The sequence below is a fragment of the Mustela erminea genome, chromosome 5, assembly GCF_009829155.1.
Source record: "Mustela erminea isolate mMusErm1 chromosome 5, mMusErm1.Pri, whole genome shotgun sequence".
Lineage (NCBI taxonomy): Eukaryota > Metazoa > Chordata > Mammalia > Carnivora > Mustelidae > Mustela > Mustela erminea.
In genome coordinates, this window is record NC_045618.1 from 116,758,593 (window position 1) to 116,779,477 (window position 20,885).

Genomic DNA, 20,885 nt, shown 5'->3' on the forward strand with positions numbered 1-20,885 from the left:
CAGAGATGAAAAGTACAGGATGGGGAACATAATTAATACTATTGGAATAATGTGACTGTATTTACTGAGGGAACAATGAGTATGCACAAAATTATTGAATCAAGACTCTGTACACCTGAAACTAATATGAAATTATACATTAATTATACTTCAATAAAAAAAGTTAGAGCATTATACAATGCACAGAATTGTTGACTCAGTGTGCTATATACTTGAAACTAATATAACATTGTATTTCAACTGTACTCCAATAATAAACGTTTTTAAGTAAAGAAACAAGGCATAAAAGAACAGGATGATCCCGATCATGTAAATTCCAAACTAGATGCAATCAAACTATATTCTTTAAAGATACAGACTTAGATGCTAACCGTATAAAGAAATGCAAAGATATAGTGGTCTAAAAAAAAAAAGAAAGAAAGAAAGAAATAGTGGTCATAAGGACAGGGTGGGTCTCTGTGGGGGTGGGAAAGGAATTGTGGCCATTGGGGGGCATTTGGGTGGAGGTGGGCGTGGGGGGGGGTAGAATGATTGAAGTGCTGATGACGTTTAATTTCTTGACCTGGGTAGTGCAGGGGTGATTTTGTTTTATAATCATTCATTCAGCTATACATATGTGTTTTATGTACTTTTCTGTGTCTGTGTTATATTTCATAATGCAAATAAGAAAATAAATAAGTCTTGGGAATTCAGTGAGAAGAACCTTTCCGGCAGAGGGAAAAGCCAATGGAAGAGTCTGTGGTAGGCATGAGACTGGCGTGTTTGGTGTCGCCATGAAGCCAGTGTGGCTGGCTAAGGGGGGCAGGTGGTGAAAGATAGGGTTGCAGAGTAAGGTGTGGTTATGACAGAGAGGTGATCTAAAAGTGTGAGACTTCAAAGTGTCACTGGTCTGACTGATGTGTAGAGGACAGATAGCAGCATGGTTGGAAGACTAAACTAGAAATACAATGAGGATGAATAAAGATGAAAACGAGCAATTACTGAGCAGCTACTATGATATACCTTGATTTTATCAGTAATGGATCTCAACCACCAGCCAGAGAAACTGGGCTCCTATGATTAGAGTAGGCTCAACTGCCCAAATGACCTCTCTTTTGCCATACAATGTTACAGGATTTCCTTCTTCAGTGCCCAGAGTTCTTGGTCATGCCACTTCGAAGAATGAAGAAATAGACAAGACTGGGGCGTCTGGGTGGCTCAGTGGGTTAAGCTGCTGCCTTCAGCTCAGGTCATGATCTCAGGGTCCTGGGATCGAGCCCCACATTGGGCTCTCTGCTCAGCGGGGAGCCTGCTTCTCCCTCTCTCTCTGCCTGCCTCTCTGCCTACTTGTGATCTCTCTCTGTCTATCAAATAAATAAATAAAAATCTTTAAAAAAAAATAGACAAGACTAAGAGTGGTGGGCAGCAAAGTTTTCTGAGTCCTAGTAAAGTGATAGTACCAAGCTCCCAAAGAGGGAGGAGATTCCAGAGGGTTGCCCCTGGATTTCCTGAATCTAGAAGTTTTTTAACTGGCTTGGTGGGGTGGCAGCGCTGTTTTTATCTGAGAAACCCTCTGTGAGCCTGTCATCCAATCAGGTTTTTGTCATCCATCACGCGGGAAGGGTGGAGGGCTCCTTTCCAGGTGGTGTAAAATCCTTATAAGGGTGGTTGTTCTCTTAGGGCGGGACCCTTGTCCCTGCCTGCCTCTCTTCCAACTAACCTTCAACAATAACATAATCGTAGGAGTGATATGTGATCTGTTAAAAGAGCAAAAACTCAACTGAGTAAATTTTAAGATTGAATTGGCTTTATTCAATGATTCATGAATTAGGCAGCATCCTGCTAGCAAGTAGAAAGGGGATCAGAAGAGCTGTATAAAATGGAAGACTGGGGCGCCTGGGTGGCTCAGTCACTTAAGCATCTGCCCTCAGCTCAGGGTCCTGGGATAAGTCCCACGTTGGGCTCCCTGCTCAGCATAGAGTCTGCTGCTCCCTCTTCTTCTGCCTCCCCTCTTCCCTCCCCTTCCCTGTCCTCTTGCTCTTGTGGGTGCGCGCGCACACACACACACTCTTACTCTCTCTCTCTCTCTCTCAAATAAATAAATAAATAAAATCTTTAAAAAGATGGAAGACTTATAGGCAGAAATGGGTGGGACAAGGAAGTTATTAGCAAAACAGAAGAAAGGACGGTTTCAGGCAAGATCACTTTTCTTGGAGGGTGGGAGTGTTGCTGGGAGGAAGCTAGGGGTCTATCATGCAGATGACCTTGTTAGTGTTAATCAGGAAATTCCAGACTGGTTAAGAATTCTACTCCTGGGAGAGGCTAAAGCTGCAGTCCTGTTGCTAGGAAGTCTAGGTTTGCTATGTGGGGCTTAGCATAAGTGACTCCATTTTGGGCCTGCTGTTTGTTTTAATACATCCTATTCAGAGGTTTCGCCCAACCTGCAGAAGGAGTTCATACAGGAGTGAGGGTTCTTGGGGGGCCAGTCTGAGAATACTGCCTACCACAGGGTGAAATAAATGCTTATTGATTGCTTGGAACTCCTTCCGAAACAACCAGGAAGAGATGGTGCCCCTCCCCTCCCCCCACCCTGTGTTTAGGATCACAGCAATCTGCACGCATGTTTATTGCGCCATTTAATTCGACTGAGTGCCATTTAATATCTACCGAGTCCCTGCTGTGCGGCAGCTACTGCTTTGGGCACTGGGGGCATAGAAATAAATAAGAGATCTAGGTCCCTGCTCTTCAATTTTAGTGGAGAGCTAGGAAATGAACTAAGAAAGGTATAAAGAGAATCAGTAAACAAGATGAAAGGCTTTAGAGCGATGAGGTTTTGTGTGTAATTTTAAGTCAGCGGGGGCAGGATGTCATCTCTCAGGAGCAGGCACCAGCTACGTGACTGGAAGGGGAAGGGCATGCCAGGAAGAGGGACTGGCACAGGCAAAGACAAGAAGGCCAGGAGAGCTGGAGCAGAGTGAGTCCTGCGACAGGAAATGAGGTCATGGGAATAAGCAGGTGTCAGCTGATGTTAGCCAGGTGGGATTTTATTTGAGGAAGGATGGGGTGATTCTTTTTTTTTTTTTTAAAGATTTTATTTATTTATTTGACAGAGAGAGATCACAAGTAGGCAGAGTTAGGCAGAGAGAGAAGGGGAAGCAGGCTCCCCGCTGAGCAGAGAGCCCGATGCAGGGCTTGATCCCAGGACACTGGGATCATGACCTGAGCCGAAGGCAGCGGCTTAATCCAATGAGCCACCCAGGCGCCCCGGATGGGGTGATTCTTAAGCTGATGAAAAGTTTTGGGAGTGGACTCATTGTGCAATAATGTGACCATGATTGATGCCACCGGACTGTACATGTAAAAATGGTTTAAGTGGAAAATTTTATGTGGTGTGTATTTTACTAGGTCAGGGAGTGAGAACTCCAGTGCCCTCAAAGGTCCTTCTAGCTGGACTGAGAATCAAATTGACATGAGACAGGTTAGCAGGAGAAAAATCAAAATCAAGAGCGTACCTACGGGGAATCCACACAGACATGGACATTCCAAAGACAGGTAAAATCAGGTGTGTGTGTGATCCTGAACTAAGGAGCAAGCGGTACGGATCTGGGACTTCGGAAGAAAGGAATGTACTTCACAGGGTGAGAAGGCGAGGAGCCGATGTTTGGTAAGTAGATGTTTGCCCTACCATACAATTGGGCCACAGATGAAACCAATCTCTGTTAATAACTCTTATTCGGGGAAAGACCCTTAATTTAGATTCTTCCCCGTGGTTAAGAGAGGGACAAAACTTTCTCTTGAACACATGGTGCTTTCGGCTCAAGACTATCCACACGCCAAATTCGCACATTCTGGGGGGCCTGTCCTGGACCCCTTCGTTTTCAAAGCTGGTCTTCATGTGTGTTTGATTCTAAATTGACTTCCGGCTGAACGTTTCCCTCTTTACCTTCCCTCCCCACAAATACAACCTACCCCAAACCCTCAAGGCTCTCACCTATAGCTTGCAATAATCTGTCTGTCTCAAACTGAAATTCCTCTGCTCTTTCCAAATAAATGCCTCCTTTTTTGAGCTTGCCTCCATTTACCCCCCCCCCCTTTTTTTTTAGATCGACAATATTACATAGTTCGGTTGAAATATCCACATATAAAAGTTGAGTCTGTTCATGGTGGGGACAGTTGACTGTAGGGATCCTCAGGGCTCAGGCTAGCGTCTAGCACTTATGCACTCGAGAAATAGTGGACACCTGACTAGACTCTGTTCTGAGTTTGTTCATCATGTGTATCAGTTCATTTGAAATTTACAACAACCTATGAAACACAGATAAGTGAAGAGATTGTCCAGGATCCCACAGCCAGGAAGTGGCAGAGATGGAATAAAAATACGGGATGTCTGGATCCAGAGTCCATGCCTTTGACCATCATTATCAAACAGAATGAATGAATGAATGAATGTTGAGCCCTCTCTCTCCCTGAACCAGTGATTCTCATCATGGGGCTGGCGGGGGGTGCGGTATCTGTGCAGATTTTGCCCCTCCTTCCCCCAAGAGGCTTTTGGCTATGCCTGGGGACATTTTTGGTTGTCACAACTTGAGGGAAGGGTGCTCTTGGCATCAGGTGGGTAGCCGCCAGGATGCTGATCTGCTAGACATCCCACAAGGCGCGGGATAGCCCCCCAACCTTACACACTACAAAGAACAACCCGGTCCCCAAATGTCAGTCATGGTGAGGTGCAGAAACCTGCTCTACACTTAACCAATTTCTTTCCTACTCTCTCCAATGTTGACAGCTTTCTAATCTTAACCTCTCACTTAGTCTCCCAGTATTAGACACAAAAAGACAGACTCTGAAATGGCTTCTCAGTGTGCTTATCTCTGGTGGCTGGGTTATCTGCCACCATCTTGTGGTATCACAGATTTTTATCTGGCTTGATATCTGGGGACATTTGAGAGGGCTGTCCTCATGCCTATATGTTTACAGGAGCCTGTCACCCTCCTGCCGCCCTCGGTTCTTCCGGTGCCTACCCTTTGGCTCCTGGCACCTCCCACTGGCGCTACCCTTTGCACACCATGCTGCCGTTCCATTCCATGCATAGGTCTCAGAGCACAGGCCATGCCTAAGGTCAGAGATTACTATCCCCCCTTTTCTCATCATGTTCTTGACCCAGCAGGTAACTACTATTCATGGGGCACTTCCTTGGTACTAAGTACTGTGTTTCATTCAATTTACGGTGAGAAGTCGGTGGTGTTCTTTCATTTTACAGCTGAAGAAATCCAGTCGCTGAGAAGCTAAGTAACTTGCTCAGATCCCACAGCTTGTGCCCGCTGGAGCTGGAATTGGAATCCAGGTGGGTTGATGGCAGAGCCCACATGTGCACCCACTTCTCCCTCCAGGACCCTCTTATCTCAGCCTCCTCCTTGTGCCTGGCCTAGGCTAGCCACCTAGCAGTCTCTTCTGAGGCTCTCCTGACCATTACCATGGGAACCCCCTGCCAACCTCCAGCCACCCAATGGTCCTCAATTTTCAGCTCCCCTCTCTTGTCCCATACTCTCAGCTGCCATGGTGCCACTGAGGGAGACTGAGGAGGCTGTCCCTGGACCTTGTTTGCCTAAACATGTCTAGCATTGGGCCACTACTCCTGTTCCATTTCATCTGCGAAAATCTAACCGGCCAAAGGCCACCATTTATTCTGGGTGAACTGAGTGGTTAAGGACAGGCTGTTCCTCCTTCAAAGGGAGAGAAGAGAATCCCATTTCTCTTGGGGCACCTGCCTGGCTCTGTCCGTTAAGTGTCTGACTCTTGATTTCAACTCAGGTCAAGATTTCAGGGTTGTGAGATGGAACCCCACTTAGGGCTCTGCACTGAGCGTGGATCCTGTTTAAGATTCTCTCTCTCCCTCTGCCCCTCCAACACTGACCCCTCTGCAGGCATGTTCTCTCTCTTTTTTTTAAAAAAAAAAATCTAATTTCTCTCAATAATGAGCTGCACTTGGCCCATAAGGGACATCCACTAAATGTGTTCTTGAATAAACGGTTGAATGAACTCCTAACACTCCCCACTGAGGAAGACTGAATGCGTGAAGTCATGAGGATTAGCTTTGGACTTGTATAGACGTGGGTCTGAAGAAAGACGATAGTCACTTTCCAGCTAAGACTGTGGAAAAGTACTTAATTCAGGGTTGGCAACCTTTTTCTGTAAATGGTCAGAGAGTAAATATTTTCGATTTTATGGACCATACAGTCTCTTGTATAATGACTCAACTCTGCCTTGTTGGTAAAAATAGCCAGAGATAATATGGAAACCCGTGGGCCTGGCTTTGTTCTCAGACTTTATTTACAAAAATAAGGAGCAGGCTCAGGGCAGTATGCTTTAGCATGACTTCCTTTTAAAAAGAAGATTATAAAAGAAGATCAAATGAGAAAACCCGCGAATGCAGCCCTAGATCTTACACTTGGTGTGCTTGCATAGTCTTTTGCACTTAATTCTCTTAACATCAATTCCACTCAACTCCGTTTACTGTGCTCAACCACACGGCACAGGTACGTATGGAGTTTCCTTGTGAGATAATAATACCAAACATTTGATAAATGGCATTGCACAGGGATGAAGATGACAGGATTCTGGAACTAAACAGACTGCCTGGGTGTGGGTTCTGTCCCCGCCACTTGGGAGCTAATGCGGTCTTCAGAAGATTAATTTGTCCTCCTAAGTGTAAAACCGGTTCCACAATAATAGTGCCGGCCCCTCATAGGGTTGTCTCGAGGATTAGATGGACCTGCACATTCGATTCACGGGGGGATCTTTAAAGATTCCAAAACCCAGAGCACGTGCAGACCAAGGAACTCACGATGATGCCTGGGGCAGCACAGGGGCATCGGTATTTTTGAAGTTTCCCTACACATGATTCCAAAGTGCGACAAGTTTGGGAACCAGTGGGTTAAAGTGCCCCCACGCACCGGTTTTGATCTTTCGGTGGACACTCTGGAATTACCTGCGTCTCCAGGCAAGCCCCCCTCAGCCCCATCGCATTGCTCAAGCTGGAGAGCCCTGGGAGAACCCCAGCGGCAAGGTTCGCGGGATGCAGAAGCTCCTGCATCTGCATGCTGGGACTTGTAGGCCCTCTGGCTCGCCGGCCCCGCCTTGCCGCGCCTCCCATTGGCTTTCGCAGGTGCCCGTTCCGAAGTTCCACCAATCAATGCAGCGCCCTAGGCCATTAAAGCCGGGAGCCAGGTGCCACTTGGAATCACTGCAGGGCCGGCTTCGCGAGGTGGCTCGTCTGAGGCTGCGCGTGTGGGGCTGCGCGTCGCGAGGAGTTCCCACGATCCTGCCCCCCACCGCCGCTGACGCGGGCTTCCGCCACAGGTAACCGCGAGCTCCAGCCGGGGTTCCGGGCGGGACCCCGCGTCCCGGGCCGGGGCTGCCTCTTTGCCGCGGCTCTGGGCCTCACGGGCGGGATTTCCAGCTCCCGCGGCCCTGAGTAATCCGCTTCTCACTCTGCGAAAGAGAATTTCGGGAAATGATGAATCCCAAAGGGAAATGCTGCGACCTCTCAGCCCATCCTCCCGAGAGGTGGTCGTGGGCTGCTGGGGGCTCTCTTCTGTTGCGCGAGCTCGGGCGGGAAGCCCAGGCGCTGAGCGAAGGGGGAAGGGGGCGCACGGAGAGGGTCTTGGCTAAGGTCCCATCGCCAGGGTGTGCTGGGCAGGGTCGGGCGCTTAGGTCCGACCTTCACAATCCAGGAGCAGGGCTCTAGGTTCTTGTAATGTAGAGAACTGCAACCATTTCCACCCAGTTCTCTGTAGCCAAGGGTAAAAGCAGGTAACTACAACGACAGAAATACCCAAATGTGTAAAAACATTCCTTTTGAGAAGTTGGGGATGCCCCAGTTCTCAGAGGTTTGAGCTGGTGGGACTCAGGGTGATTTCACTTCAAGCGTGAAAGTGAAAGTTTGGTTAGGTCCCCTATCCCTGAACTATTAGAGGTGAGGTTATATATTCGTGGGTAATTCCATGCCAAGAATGGTAGAATCAGGGGCCTGGAAGAAGGAACTTTGCATCATGGGCTTCGTTTTAGAGATGAAAACAAATGCCCATTGTTTGAGACTTGCCCTGTGGTCCTTGAGAATGGAGGAGCTCAGCTTTTTTTGCCTTAGGGTTCCATTCCTTAGCAAATGTTCACTGAGCCTTACTCACTGAGCAGGGGTTATTTCTAAAGGGGAGAGGCAGTGTATAGAGAATCATTTCAGTATTTCAGGTTTGCACAGGGGCAGCATCTAACCCTGTTGGAAGCATCTCATCCTGATTTGTGGGAAGAGGTAGAATTTGGCAGAAAAGCACGGGAATGGAGTTTGAGGGATGGGAGGAGCTAGAGTGATGGAGAAGAATGTTTCACCTGGAAAACAGCATGGTGAAGGCATGGAAAGAGCCATACTTTTGGACCAGAGCCATGGAGCCTGGTTGGAATTAGGGATTTCGTGTGGGTGGTGCATTTCATGAGCTCTGTGTCATAAGAATAGAGTCGTACATCTTGCAAGCCCTTCTGTGCTGCTCTAAGAGACTTAGATTTTGTCCTGAAAGCTTGGGAAGCTGAATTTGTTTTCTTAAACAGATTTTTGTTTCTTTGACAGAGCATGTGCGAGCAAACATGAGCAGGGATGGGGGGTGCAGAGGGAAAAGCAGGGTCCCCGCTGAGCAGTGGGCCTGACTCAGGGCTCGACCCTGAGATCATGCCCTGCGCTGGAGGTGGATGCTTACCCGACTGAGCCCCTGGGAAACTGAATTTAGTAGATGTGTATCTTAGGTAGTTCTGTAGTGTGGAAAAGCACTGAAGAGAGGTCCCAGTGGGGAGTGCCTGCGGTAATATTCAGGAGAATTGCTGAGGCTTCTAAAGGATTTTAAAGACGTTGCAGTGGGAAAGGAGAAGAGAAAAAATGTTAACTGTTAGGGAGGTGAAATATACCATGCCCAGCATTGTTCAGTAAAAGTATATTGAAGTGAATACTGTCGCTTGAGTAAGGTCTCCTGTCCCTTAACTCAGACTCCCTGCTCCACGGGGAGCCTGCTTCTCCCTCTCCCTTTGCCTGCCGCTCCCCCTACTTGTGCTCTCTCCCCCTCTCTGCCAAATAAAATCTTTTAAGAGTGTGCGTATCTTAAGTGTCAGCTGTGAAAATAAAAATGTGGAAAAACTGTTTACCATTGGGCAAATTTTACTTTGCTAGATTCGAAAATTCTTCTAACTTAGGAAACTTTTAAAGTGTTTATCAATGTGTCTATTTAGAACTATGATTTAGTTGCTTGTACTTTTTGTAATATTAAAAGATACAGCTTTTTAAAAAGATTTATTTATTTATATGAGAGAGAGAGAGTGGGGGGAGGGGCAGAGGGAGAGAATCTTCAAGAAGATTCCCTGCTGAGTGTGGAACCTGACCCCGGCTCAATCTCATGACCCATAAGATCATGACCTGAGTTGAAACCAAGAGTCAATGCTTAACTGACTGAGCCACCCAGGTGTCCCAAAAGATCATTTTTAAGAGAGGTAAAGTCATCACTTGATGCAGGTATAAAAGTGAACAAGTACTAAAGATTATATTTAACTTATTATGGGGAAATGTAGTGTGATAGTTGCCACCAGATCAAAGGAGACTCCAGGGTCAGAAATAATGAAACGATGGGCAAAAATGAGGCAAAACTGGCTTCTTTCTACAACCGTAAATCAACCCAGCCTCCACTTGATAGAATTCATTTGTGTGTCTTCAGATAAGAATTGTTTGTCTTGCTGTTACCCAGTTTGCAGAGATATAAAGGAAAAAATTGCATATAGTCAGAATTAGGTAACTTTAAAGGACATGTACCCGAATCAAAAATTTTCTGTGTAGGAAAAATATTGATGAACCTTAATAAAAATAGTTTTCATTTGAGATAAGAGCTAGTTGGAAGTTGGATTTTTTGTTTTGTTTTTCCTTTTTAAATTTTTTAAAAAGATTTTTAAAATTTGCTTTTGTGAGAAAGAGAGAACATGCATGGTGGGAGATTGTGGAGATGGAGAATTAGACTCCCTGCTGAGCAGAGACCCTGATTCGGGACTTGATCCCTGAGTTGAAGGCAGAGGCTTAACAGACTGAGCCATCCAGGTGCCCTGGATTTTGTTTCAATCTCACTCTTAAAACAGGAAGTTAAAAAGGTTTGAGAACTGAATCTGAATCTTAATTTTTAGTTCTCCCATCTCATTGCACAGATAATTAAGGCCCAGAGAGGAAAGGGTCTCCCTGAAGACATGTATTATTCCAGTAATTATGTTAGGGACAGATACTTCAGTGTAGATCTGAGCTCAGATCCAACTACAGCAAGGATAGTTGGGATTTATTGGCAGGCCGAAAGGGTCAGCACTTAGAAAATTGCAAGGAACTTGATTAGATAACAAAAGTGGGCCATTCTCACAGGATTCTGGGTAAACTGAGCTTAGCAGGCTAAGACCTTCTTGAGATGGGCGCTCAGAGGAGTGTGACTCAGTTCGGTCAAGGAGGAGTCCTTATCGTCTTTCCTTGTCTCTCTTGCATGTGGTCAGTCAGGGTCTACTTACATTGATCTTCTTGTAAGCCCCCGGAGAGGAAAGAGCGGAATCAAAAGACCTTCAGGTTTGGAAAGCTCTTTTCAGATGTCATTGCCTAGCTACTGCTTTGCTTGTCTTTGCTTTCCTGTTTCTAACCCAGAGCTAGTAGCAAATCAGGACTGGCATTGAGAGGTCACATCTGATGGTAGTTAAGATGTGGGCTTTGGTGTCAGACCTTGGTTTGAACTTGACTTTGATAGTCCTGTGATTGGGGCCTCATTACTTGTGTTGCTGGTGACAGTTTATCTAGAATGGGCATTCTGTTCCGAACCTCTCAAATGAATTGAACCTCCCTTGCAAGCTTAATTCTTTAAGTCAAGCAGAGTCCTTTAATGGAATTACTGACTTTGTGTCTCCTTGTGAGAGGGATGCCAGACCAAGTGGGAACAGCAGAGGACTTGTCATTGGAGGCTGGTAAAATTCATTTGTAGAGGCTTGGCCATTGATCTTGACTTTGTGTGGTTCAGGTTTTCCTTTGATGGGCTCTTCTAAGAGGAGAGTTCTTCTTTATACAGATTGCCCACAAGTACCTTAAAATAGTAGGGTGGTGAAGAGCACAGTTGGGGGTGGGTGGTGACCTGCTGAGGAGGGGCTTGGGCCCTGAGTGGGACGTGTTGTGCACCCACTTGTGGTGACCCAGTCTTGCAGACCTTCGCATAAACAGCTCTTCTTGTGACAAGTGAGGGGGTGGAGTAGAAAAAGCAGTCTCAGGAGCAGATCTGTGTGTCAGCCCCTGTGGTGCTGCTTACCAGCACATTTCTCTCTCTGCCCAGCCTCTCTGCTCAGCTCCACGAACAGAGCGATGAGGCTGGCCCATAGGCTTTTGCGAGGATTGTGTGAAGTGTACATTTTGCATGGCTTATTGCAGAAACCCACAAGTATCCCACTCTGTCGTCCCGTTGTAGCATGTCCGCACGTGTGCTCTGGGGGACACCTTTTCTCCCCTGGTTAGGGTCACACCTGTCTTTGTCAGTTTCTCCCCATAGATGATAGCAGGCTCTGCATACATCCTTTACAGACCCCTGGGAGATCTTCCCACTCTCGGTGCATTGAGACCCATCTTGCTCTTCTTAAAGGCTCCCCAGTGTCACATCATAAGGCTGTACCGTAACTGACTTAGCTAGACAGCCCTCTGTCGATGACCATGTATGTGGCTTCCAGCATTTAGCTGTTGGGAAACGGGGGACTTCCTCACCTCCTTCAAGTCTTGAAAAACAGTGCCTCCTACTCCTACTGGACTCCTCTTCCTGCCTTGTATTTTTCCCTAACACTCATCCCCTCTGACAATGTGTGGATTTAAATCATATGTGGATTTAAATCATACGAAGGATTCTGTCATTGGGTCCCTGTTCGGCACCTGTCGCCTAGTGGTTGCTCAAGCTGTGTTTATTTGTCGGCTATTGAAATGAATGGGTGGGGAGACTACAAAATAGCCATCCCGGAGAGCTAGCTCAGCAGGGATCCCTTACTTGGTCTTCGTGAACTCTTCTCTTTGATAGAACAAGAATCACAGTCGTGTTATGTGGCAGAATTATTTGTGATTTTGTTTTGAGGCTTTGACTTTACCAAGAATATTGCTGATCAGGAAATGGCTGGGCGAGGCTGCTTGCTTTGAGACGTGTTCTTGCTGAGGGTAACGGAAAGATTATATTACTTTCATGTCTCCTCTTCACCCCAGGCCCCAATATGTTTCCCAGAATGGTATTAACATACGTGTTTTTAAAATTTCATTTATTTATTTAAAAGATTTTATTTTTTTGGCAGAGAGAGAGAGAACACAAGTAGGCGAAGTGGCAGGCAGAGGGAGAGAGAGAAGCAGGCTTTCAGCTGAGCAAGGAGCCCGATGCGGCCCTTGATCCCAGGACTCTGGGAACATGACCTGAGCCGAAGGCAGCCACTTAACTGACTGAGCCACCCAGGTGTCCCTAAAATTTCATTTATTTTGAGTAGGCTCTCCATCCAGTGTGGAGCCCAGCACGGGTCTGAAACTCATGACCCTGAGATCAAGACCTGAACTGAGATCAAGACCTGAACTGAGATCAAGAGTTGGAAACCTAACTGACTGAGCCACCCAGATGCCCCTCAGCATATGTGTTTTTTAAGTGACATTTTCCAATCAGTGTCATACTGTGAGGCTTTTTGCTTGCCATTCTGTTCAAGGAAACATACTCTGTTTTTATAAGAAACAAAAAAGTGATAGACGGGAACCATTGCCAAACGTTAACTGTGAAAGTATCATTTGTGTATTAATAAGGCACTTTTTGTCACTGAGAGGTAGAGTGCTAGCATATTAGGAGAAGAATGACAGATGAATTTGAATTTGTAAAAATAACCCTGCGTTGCTTTTTCAGCGCGTGCTGGGGTGTTTGCCAGTGTAGGCATTTAGGCTGGTGGTGCCGTTCTGTGGTTCATAGGCAGGCCATCCTTTTCATTCTGGTATTTTATGTATTTTTGTCCCTAAGTATGAAGAGAAGAAGTCACATGGCAGGGCCTCTCAGGAATGAGCCTCTTTGTGATTAAGTCACATGAACCAAACTCAGAAACTGGTATGCAAACCAGGAAGCCCGTTTAATGATTGCTGGTGGAAGATAAGAACCAGCCAGGCGGGACTGGTCATGTGGGTTGAAGGCATATTCTCGCTCTCTAGGGCAGACCAAAGAGACCACCTGTCCTAGTTTTATTGGAACATCTCCACACCCACTGGTTTAGTTGTGGTCTCTGGCTGCTTTCACAGTACAGGGCAGAAGAGCTCAACAGAGATGGTGTGATCTGCAGGGTAAAATATTTACTGTCAGCCCTTTAGAGAAAAAGTGTACTAGCCGCTACCCCAGGGGAAGGCTCAGGTGCGGTCAGAAGGCTCCTGGGCGAGCTTGGAAACAAAGAGCTGCTGGTGGGGCTGCTTCTGTAGTCACTGTCTCCTCTGCTGTAAATGACCTCCCAGCCCTGCAGTGAGCCATGGTCAGGTCAAGAGGACTTGGGAGAGCGCCCTAGGTGCATGTTAGCACATTAATTAAGGCCTGCTGGTTGGCACCGGGGTGGCCTGAGCTGTCCACTGGCCTCACCTGTTCCCTGACCTCATCCGTCATATGCCGTATTGAGAAACAAAACACAACGAAACAAAGCATGACCATTTTAGAATAAGCTTAAGAACAAATCTGGGGTACATTATTGTAGTTACCCGTTCATCCATGGGCAGGTGTACCGTGATGCTAATGAAGTCTGCATCTAGCACCAACTCTGTTTACACAGTGAAAATGGAGTTCCTGGGGGGTGCCTGGGTGGCTCAGTCGGTTAGGCATCTCCCTTGGCTTAGGTTATGATCCCAGGGTCCTGGGGTTCAGTCCCGCATTGGGCTCCTTGCTCCTTGCGTCTCCCTCTGCCTGCTGCTCTCCCTGCTTGTGCATTCTCTCCCTCCCTCTCTCTCTCTAACAAAGAAAGGAAGAATTGGGGTCCTGGATGGGGCACCTGGCTGTCTCAGTCAGTGGAGCATGTGACTCTTGATCTCAGGGTTATAAGTTCAAGCCCCACATTGAGTGTGAAGCCTACTTAAAAAAAAAAAAAAAAAAAAAAAAGCTACCAGAGGCAGGTGGCGGGTAAGGAGTAGTGTCAGTTTGTGGGGCTTTGGACCAGAGGTGAACTAGAGCCCCCCAAGGTTAGTGGAGAACCCCAATACATCAAACTAGAGTCCTGGGCATCACCTAGAGCTTTTTGGAAATGCAGAGTCTGGGGCCCAGCCTCGCCCTACTGAATCAGAATTGTATCCCCAGAGGATGGGGGTCACAATCAAGTTGGAGAAGCAGTGGCCGTCTTTAAGACGCTCTTGGGTTTTTAAATTTTGATCAGAATTAGAGCTTCCTGTTCCCTTACCTTGTGGGGGAACTCACTGCTCAGTCCATTTTGAGTTTGAGCACAGTGTAGGCACAGGGCGCTAAGGCTGATTTCTAAAGCTTGCAGGAGGCTCATCCCTTAGCTAGCTCTGTGCCCGGAGGGACAGAGGCTTTGTCCTGTCCCTTCTGCCTTCAGAGCAGCTGGCTTGTTCTCCATCAGGGGAGGTGTCTGGGAGCCTCTGGCCAGCTGCCTGAATGGACAGGCTGGTGCATGAACGAGCGCTGTTGGATGAATAGCGAAGGCAGAGATCAGCCTCGCAGACTTGGTGCTGCTGAGTCCCTGCATCTCAGAGACCGTTGCTCCTCTTAGTGTGACAGGCCTAGCTCTATCACAGGAAGGGTGCCTTTTCTAGAATAACTTATTCAGGATGCAGGGCAGCAGGGTCTGGTGTGAGGGAGGCAAGATATCCAGGTCATGGGCTGTGTACTGCCTTTTACTTTAAAACGTGGAAGCTTTGGCGGTGGAGTATAAGGTGGGGCATGTATTTCATTAAGAAGGAAGTCTCCGCGTAGGGCCATGGCAAAAAGACTGAGCCGGGAATTCAGAAGACACGGGTTCTGGTCTCTGGCCAGAGCTGGCTCTTCGTGAATATCGGACAGGTTAGCTTCTCTTGCTTTAACCTCCCCTTCCGCTAAAACAAGGGATAAGACTTGTTCAATCGGCTGTAGTGACTACATGTAAATGGGTTATAAATGTACAAAGACGTTAACTTGGACTGCTACTGTTTGCACGTTGCTTACCCAGATAACTTGCTCACAAACTTAGGAATCGTCCCTCTGTGTTTATATTGGACATACACTGAATTTTTATAAACTTTACTGCAAAAGTAATATCTGTTAGAGTAAAAAGAGATAAAAAGAGATCCTAAATTCCACCACCACCCATCAATAACTACTGTTAAATGGTGTCTGCCTTCCCCATTTTGTGTGCACCTGTTATATGTGTATTTTCTTGCAAACATTTCATACAATGTGGTAGACATTTATCTAATACAGTGAATTTTGTTGGTGAGATTTATGTGCTGTATTCCAAGTTATGACAAAAACTTGTTAAAACCTTTTAAGGTTGCCCAAAGAGTGTTCTCAGCTTTGATTTATACCCATAACTTCCACCTGGAGTGAGAGAGAGATGGGTAGGTCCTTCTCCCCCTAGGGAAAGGGGCTGCAGAGCCAAAGATAAAATTCTGCTCTGTCATTGTTTTTATCCTTAGGCTGTTCCGTCAGATGACCAAATGGTCTTATCTTTTTGACCCCATGGGCTGTGGTATTTTCTTAGGGGCCAACAGTATTCCTCTGTTTCTGTCATTCCTCTTTTGCTTGACTGCTTTTTTTCTTCCAATGAAGATTTCTGCCATTGAACTCTGAGGCACAGAATGATTTGGGAAGTAGCCGTATTGCTCAGCGTGGTGCTGGGCGCCGGTGCTGTTACCGTGGATGACCCCGAGGATGGAGGCAAGCACTGGGTGGTGATTGTCGCGGGCTCCAACGGCTGGTATAATTACAGGCACCAGGTAAGACAATGGCTGAGGTTTTTCGTTATGACTGTGGTAATCTGTAAACAATCCTGGACACTGTCCGTAGAACAGACTTTATCAAAAGCTATCTGAGCTCCTGAAGGCTGGCAGAAGTCTGGGTGCGAGCGGGGATGCGGGGGAATGGGGGATCATAAAATGGTACAGCCATTGTGGAAGACAGTTTGGCAGTTCCTGGAATGGCCCTACGGAGGCCACCTCAGTCTAACACAGGGTTTCCCAGCCTTGGCGCTGTTGACATTTGGGGCCAGGTCGTTCTTTGTTATGGGGACTGCCCCGTGCACAGCAGGGTGTTTGGCAGCGTCCCTGACTTCCACGCACTAGATACCGGGAGCATCCCTGATCCATCATAACAACCAAAAATGTCTCCAGCCTTTGCCAGATGCCCCCAGTTGAGACCCACTAACACCTTCATTTTACGGATAAGGAAACGGAGCCCTGAAGAGTGGAGGAGACTCACCCAAGGCCACACAGCAAGCTGGGTACACACGGGACTGAGGTCCAGGGCTCTGGTACAAGCACCACAGGCCTCTATGTTTCTTTTTTTAAAGATTTATTTATTATAAATGAGAGAGATGGAGCACATGCGTGTGCAGTGGGGAGGGTCAGAGGGAAAGGGGGAGAGAGAATCCCAGGCAGGTTCCCTACTAAGAATGGAGCCCAGTGCTGAGCTTGATCCCATGACCCTGAGATCATGACATGAGCTGAAATCAGGAGTCTTACCCTTAACAGACTGAGCTGTCCAGGCACCCCTAGCCATGGTTTTGTTTTTGTTTTTAAGTAAAAAGTAACAGGTGCAATTAACTTGGCTATGTCTTGTTTATCCCAGTACATGCAAGCTGTTACCATTTCACTGTAATCAATACAGAAAGTTAATCATGAGATACTTTACACTTTTACTTTCACTAAATCATCAAAATCAGGTATGCGTTTGCATTCACGATGCGTCCAGTTTGGACTGGCCATGCTTGAAGTTTGCGTAGGTGCCATGTGTGGCCGGAGGCTGCCGATTGGGACAGCGCAGGCCTAGAGGCCGTGTGCCTGGCAACTTGGCACTGTCGCCTTGCGAGTTTTGCTCCTGGCTGTCGGTTTTCCTATGTGTTAAGTAGGCGGTGGGCTTAGAAGAACCCGCCACCAGCTCTAAAATGTGATGATTATTGAATGACCTATTCTGTGAGTGGTCTTGTATGTTAGCCGAACAAGAAACGTGGCTTAATTGAAAAGTTGTTGTTAGGACAACATGATCTCTTTACCGTTTAATACTTAACCACGGCCCTGACCCATTTACAGGAGAGAAACCTGAGTACAAGACCTCTCCTCTCTGTTTTCTCCTCCCTCGCTAACCACAAGTTCAAAAGATAAGGGATAAGATACTAAATACAGGTCATTGATGGTGAATGGGCTGTCATATGCTGGTTTGTATATACAACCAGCTCTAAAAGAATATTATTGGTTAAATATCAACACAAGACTCCAGTTACCCTTGCTGCCTGAAAACTTTCTTCTTTTAAGTGTTGTAGTTTCCCTGGGTGAAATAATACTGAAACTGACTGCAGGGAAGCAGGGCAAAAGAAGCAGCCCCCAGTGAAGTACTCATCCCGGACTAAGAGTGAAGTACTCATCCCAGCCTCCCTGCGAGGAACTGCGTGTGCTGAGTCATCGCTGACCTTGGCGGTGGCACTGCTTGCTGACTCTTTCTGTTCTCAGCGGCTGCCAACATTTGCTTTCTTGACTAGGGAGGCTAATCATTAAAACAGCATTGGAAAGGACTTTCCTCATAGAACCTAATAGACTTCTAAACTTGGGTTTTTAATGGAGGTTTACCTTTTCCTTGCATTAACACAGCACTTGTTATCACAGATCGCTTTTGTTGAGGGAGGACAAGTACACTGGGCACAATTTATTTTTATTTATTTATTTTAATGTTTGGGTTTTTCAGTTTGTTGTTGTTCGTTGTTTTTCAAGATTGTATCTGTTTTTGTGTGTATGTGAGAGAGGCACTGCCCAAACAGGGGGCGGCAGGCAGAGGGGAACACAGGCTTCCTGCCAAGCAAGGAACTTGATGTGGGACTTGATCCCAGGACCCTGGGATCATGACCTGAGCTGAAGGCAGACGCTTAACCAAGTGAGCCACCTCGGTGTCCCCACCAGGCACAGTTTAAATCATTGTGGATTGCTTTGCTCTATGCTCGATGATGGTTATTTATTTTTTTTTAAAGATTTTATTTATTTATTAGAGAGAGGGAGTGTGCATACAAGTGGGGGAGTGGCAGAGGGAGAGGCAGAAGCAGATTCCCTATGGAACAGAGAGCCCGATGTGGGGCTTGATCCCAGGACCCTGGGATCATGACCTGAGCCAAAGGCAGACGCTTAACTGACTGAGCTACCCAGGTGCCCTTTTTATTTTTTTTTAGAAGATTTATTTATTTGAGACAGAGCAAGCGTGTCCGTGTGCCTGCCCATGTGCATGAGTGGGGAGAGGGGCAGAGAGAGAGGAGAGAGCATCTCAGGCTGACTCCCAGTTGAGTGTGGAACCTGCCACGGGGCTTGATCCCAGGACCCTGCGATCATGACCTGAGTGGAAATCAAGTCAGCTGCTCAACTGACTGAACCACCCAGGTGCCCCGATGATGGCTATTTAAATCGTGTTTTGTCTTGACCAAGTTGAGTTTCTCTGTTTTCCATCTTTGGCTGGGATTAATCGAGTATGAAGGGGTTGGTCTGAGGCGTGGCTGGTAGACGCTCTGTGTCCAGTGTTGGGAGTCTTTGGGGGGCAAGGCCTTGCAGGGGCAGCTTCCTGCAGTGGCCAGGACAGAGGAGAGAGGGAGAGGTCCTGAAGTACAAGCAGTGTCTGGGGACAGACTTGTCAAGGGAAACGAAATGGGCCATCAGAGGAGGAACTGGGGTTGGAGGAGGGTTACGTTGAGGACAGAGGTCTGAGCGTGAGCCCAAGGAGGATCTAAGGTGGAGCCCCAGGGGCGGCTGCTGAGGTAGATGACAGGTGAAGTTCACTGTCACATGGGGACTTTGGTGGTGACAGGAGTGGGGAGGACAGGCACATGGAAGCCGGGTGTCACCGGGAGGCAGGGGGCTGGGGAGGTCAGAGGCAGTGGCTGGCTGTAGGGCTCCCGAGGAGAAGGTCGTTTGCTGTGTATGGGCAGGGTTGGGGGTTGTGGGTTGCTGATGCCAACCCCCACCCCCCACCACCGCTGGTCTGCAGTTGGGTTGCGGTGGAGAGAAAGAGGGCCGCCACCTCCTTCTGGAAGCTTTCAGAACATCTGTCCTAGGGGCCAGGAGGCAGAAAGGCAGGTTTCTGTTGAGGTGAAAAAGGAAAAGCCTAGAACCCACACCTGTTAGAATTGGGAGAAAGAAACGTGGAGAGCCAAGCGGCAGAGTCATCACGTTTCTGAAAAACCACCTTTCAGTTTATAGATTTTTAAAAAATGTGTGAGGTTACCACTTTTTTTTAAAAAGATTTTATTTATTTATTAATTTGACAGAGAAACATAACGAGAGGGTCAACACAATCAGGAGGAGCAGGAGAGGGAGAAGCAAGTTTCCTGCTGAGCAGGGAGCCCGATGTGGGGCTTAATCCCAGAACCCCGGGATCATGACCTGAGCCAAAGACAGACGCTTAATGACTGAGCCACCAAGGCACCCCCATGGTCACCACTTTTTAAAAACAGCTTTATTCAGGCATATGTTCACATGTCCTGTGAATACATTCACCTGTGATAATTGCATAGTTCTGTGAGTTTGAGTACATTTATGCTGTTCTGCATGCATTGCCACAGCCCAGTTTTAGGGCACTTCATCATTCTAGAAAGTTCCCTAGTGCCTCTTTGCTAGTCAGTCCCTGCTCCCCTCCCAGCCCCATACAACCACTGCTTTCTGTCTGATCTTCCCTTCCCCAGTCTAACTTTAAACCTTTGATTCTCCCCTGCCACATTTGAGTTGGTGGTGGGCTCAGTGGGGCAACTCTTCAGAGAACCCCTGCCTAACCTCGCAGTGCTCAGCATGTGCCAAGAAGTGATAATATGTGTCTCTCTGTCCATGAGCTGACCAGGAGGCCCCCTTCTCAGATCCTTTCCTGGCTTAAAAGTGGGCCCCTTTACCCTGACCGTGACCAGAGCGTGATAATTGAATGTCAGCTTGGTTCCCAGGCGGTTGTCCTCATTTAGCTGACGGTGGATCTGAAGTGAAGGCAGCAAGAGCGGACAGTGTCGGACAGTGGATGACATCAGGGCATCACGGGATGCTTCCGCATGTCTGTCGGAACGCCCAGCGCCAGCTGTGAAATGAGCTGACTCACAGCAGCCTGGGCCAGAGGGCTTCGCCTTCTTTGTAGTCTTGCTCAATGCTCTCTCCCCATGCCGCCTCGTAGGCTTTTCTCTTTTTAAGAAGGAAATACATTTGGCCAGATATTTCCAGGGAAGTAATTCAAGTGGCTTTTAACATCATTTCTGAAGTATTTGACTCGGTTTAACCCGATTCTTACTTGTTTTGAGTGCCAGTAAATAGACCTGAGCCTAACGAAGAATCCCTTGGAGGTAACAAAGTTGGAGACAACTGGTACCTCCACAGACCCAGGAAAGAACCATGACCTGACAGCGAGAGAGTTGCTTGTGGGAGAAGGGCACAAGGCATGGTCGGGGTCAGGAGACTCATGCTGGACTCTCTGAGCCCTTCCCAGAGTTTGTCCCCATTTTCAACACGGGCATAAAAGCATGTGCCACCTGTCAAGGTGGACGAGTCCAGATAGTGGAGGACAGCGCCAACACAGGATACACCGAGCCTGCCTTTTCTAAAATATATAGCCCTGTGGATATGTAATTCACCCTCTTCGAGTATACAACTCAGTTATTTCTTAGTAAATTTACCAAGTTGT

The 20,885-nt window shown here is 47.3% G+C and overlaps 1 protein-coding gene across 1 annotated transcript in view; it reads left to right on the forward strand.

Annotated features, from left to right (window-relative positions):
- Positions 1–7,196: 7,196 nt before the first annotated feature.
- The window catches only part of LGMN (legumain), a 31,832-nt gene continuing 18,143 nt past the window's right edge, over positions 7,197–20,885 (forward strand). The window contains exons 1-2 of the mRNA XM_032344627.1: positions 7,197–7,335; positions 15,810–15,976. Coding sequence (XP_032200518.1) covers positions 15,839–15,976 — 138 coding nt within the window. The 5' untranslated portion in view covers positions 7,197–7,335; positions 15,810–15,838. The remainder of the gene's footprint in view (positions 7,336–15,809; positions 15,977–20,885) is intronic.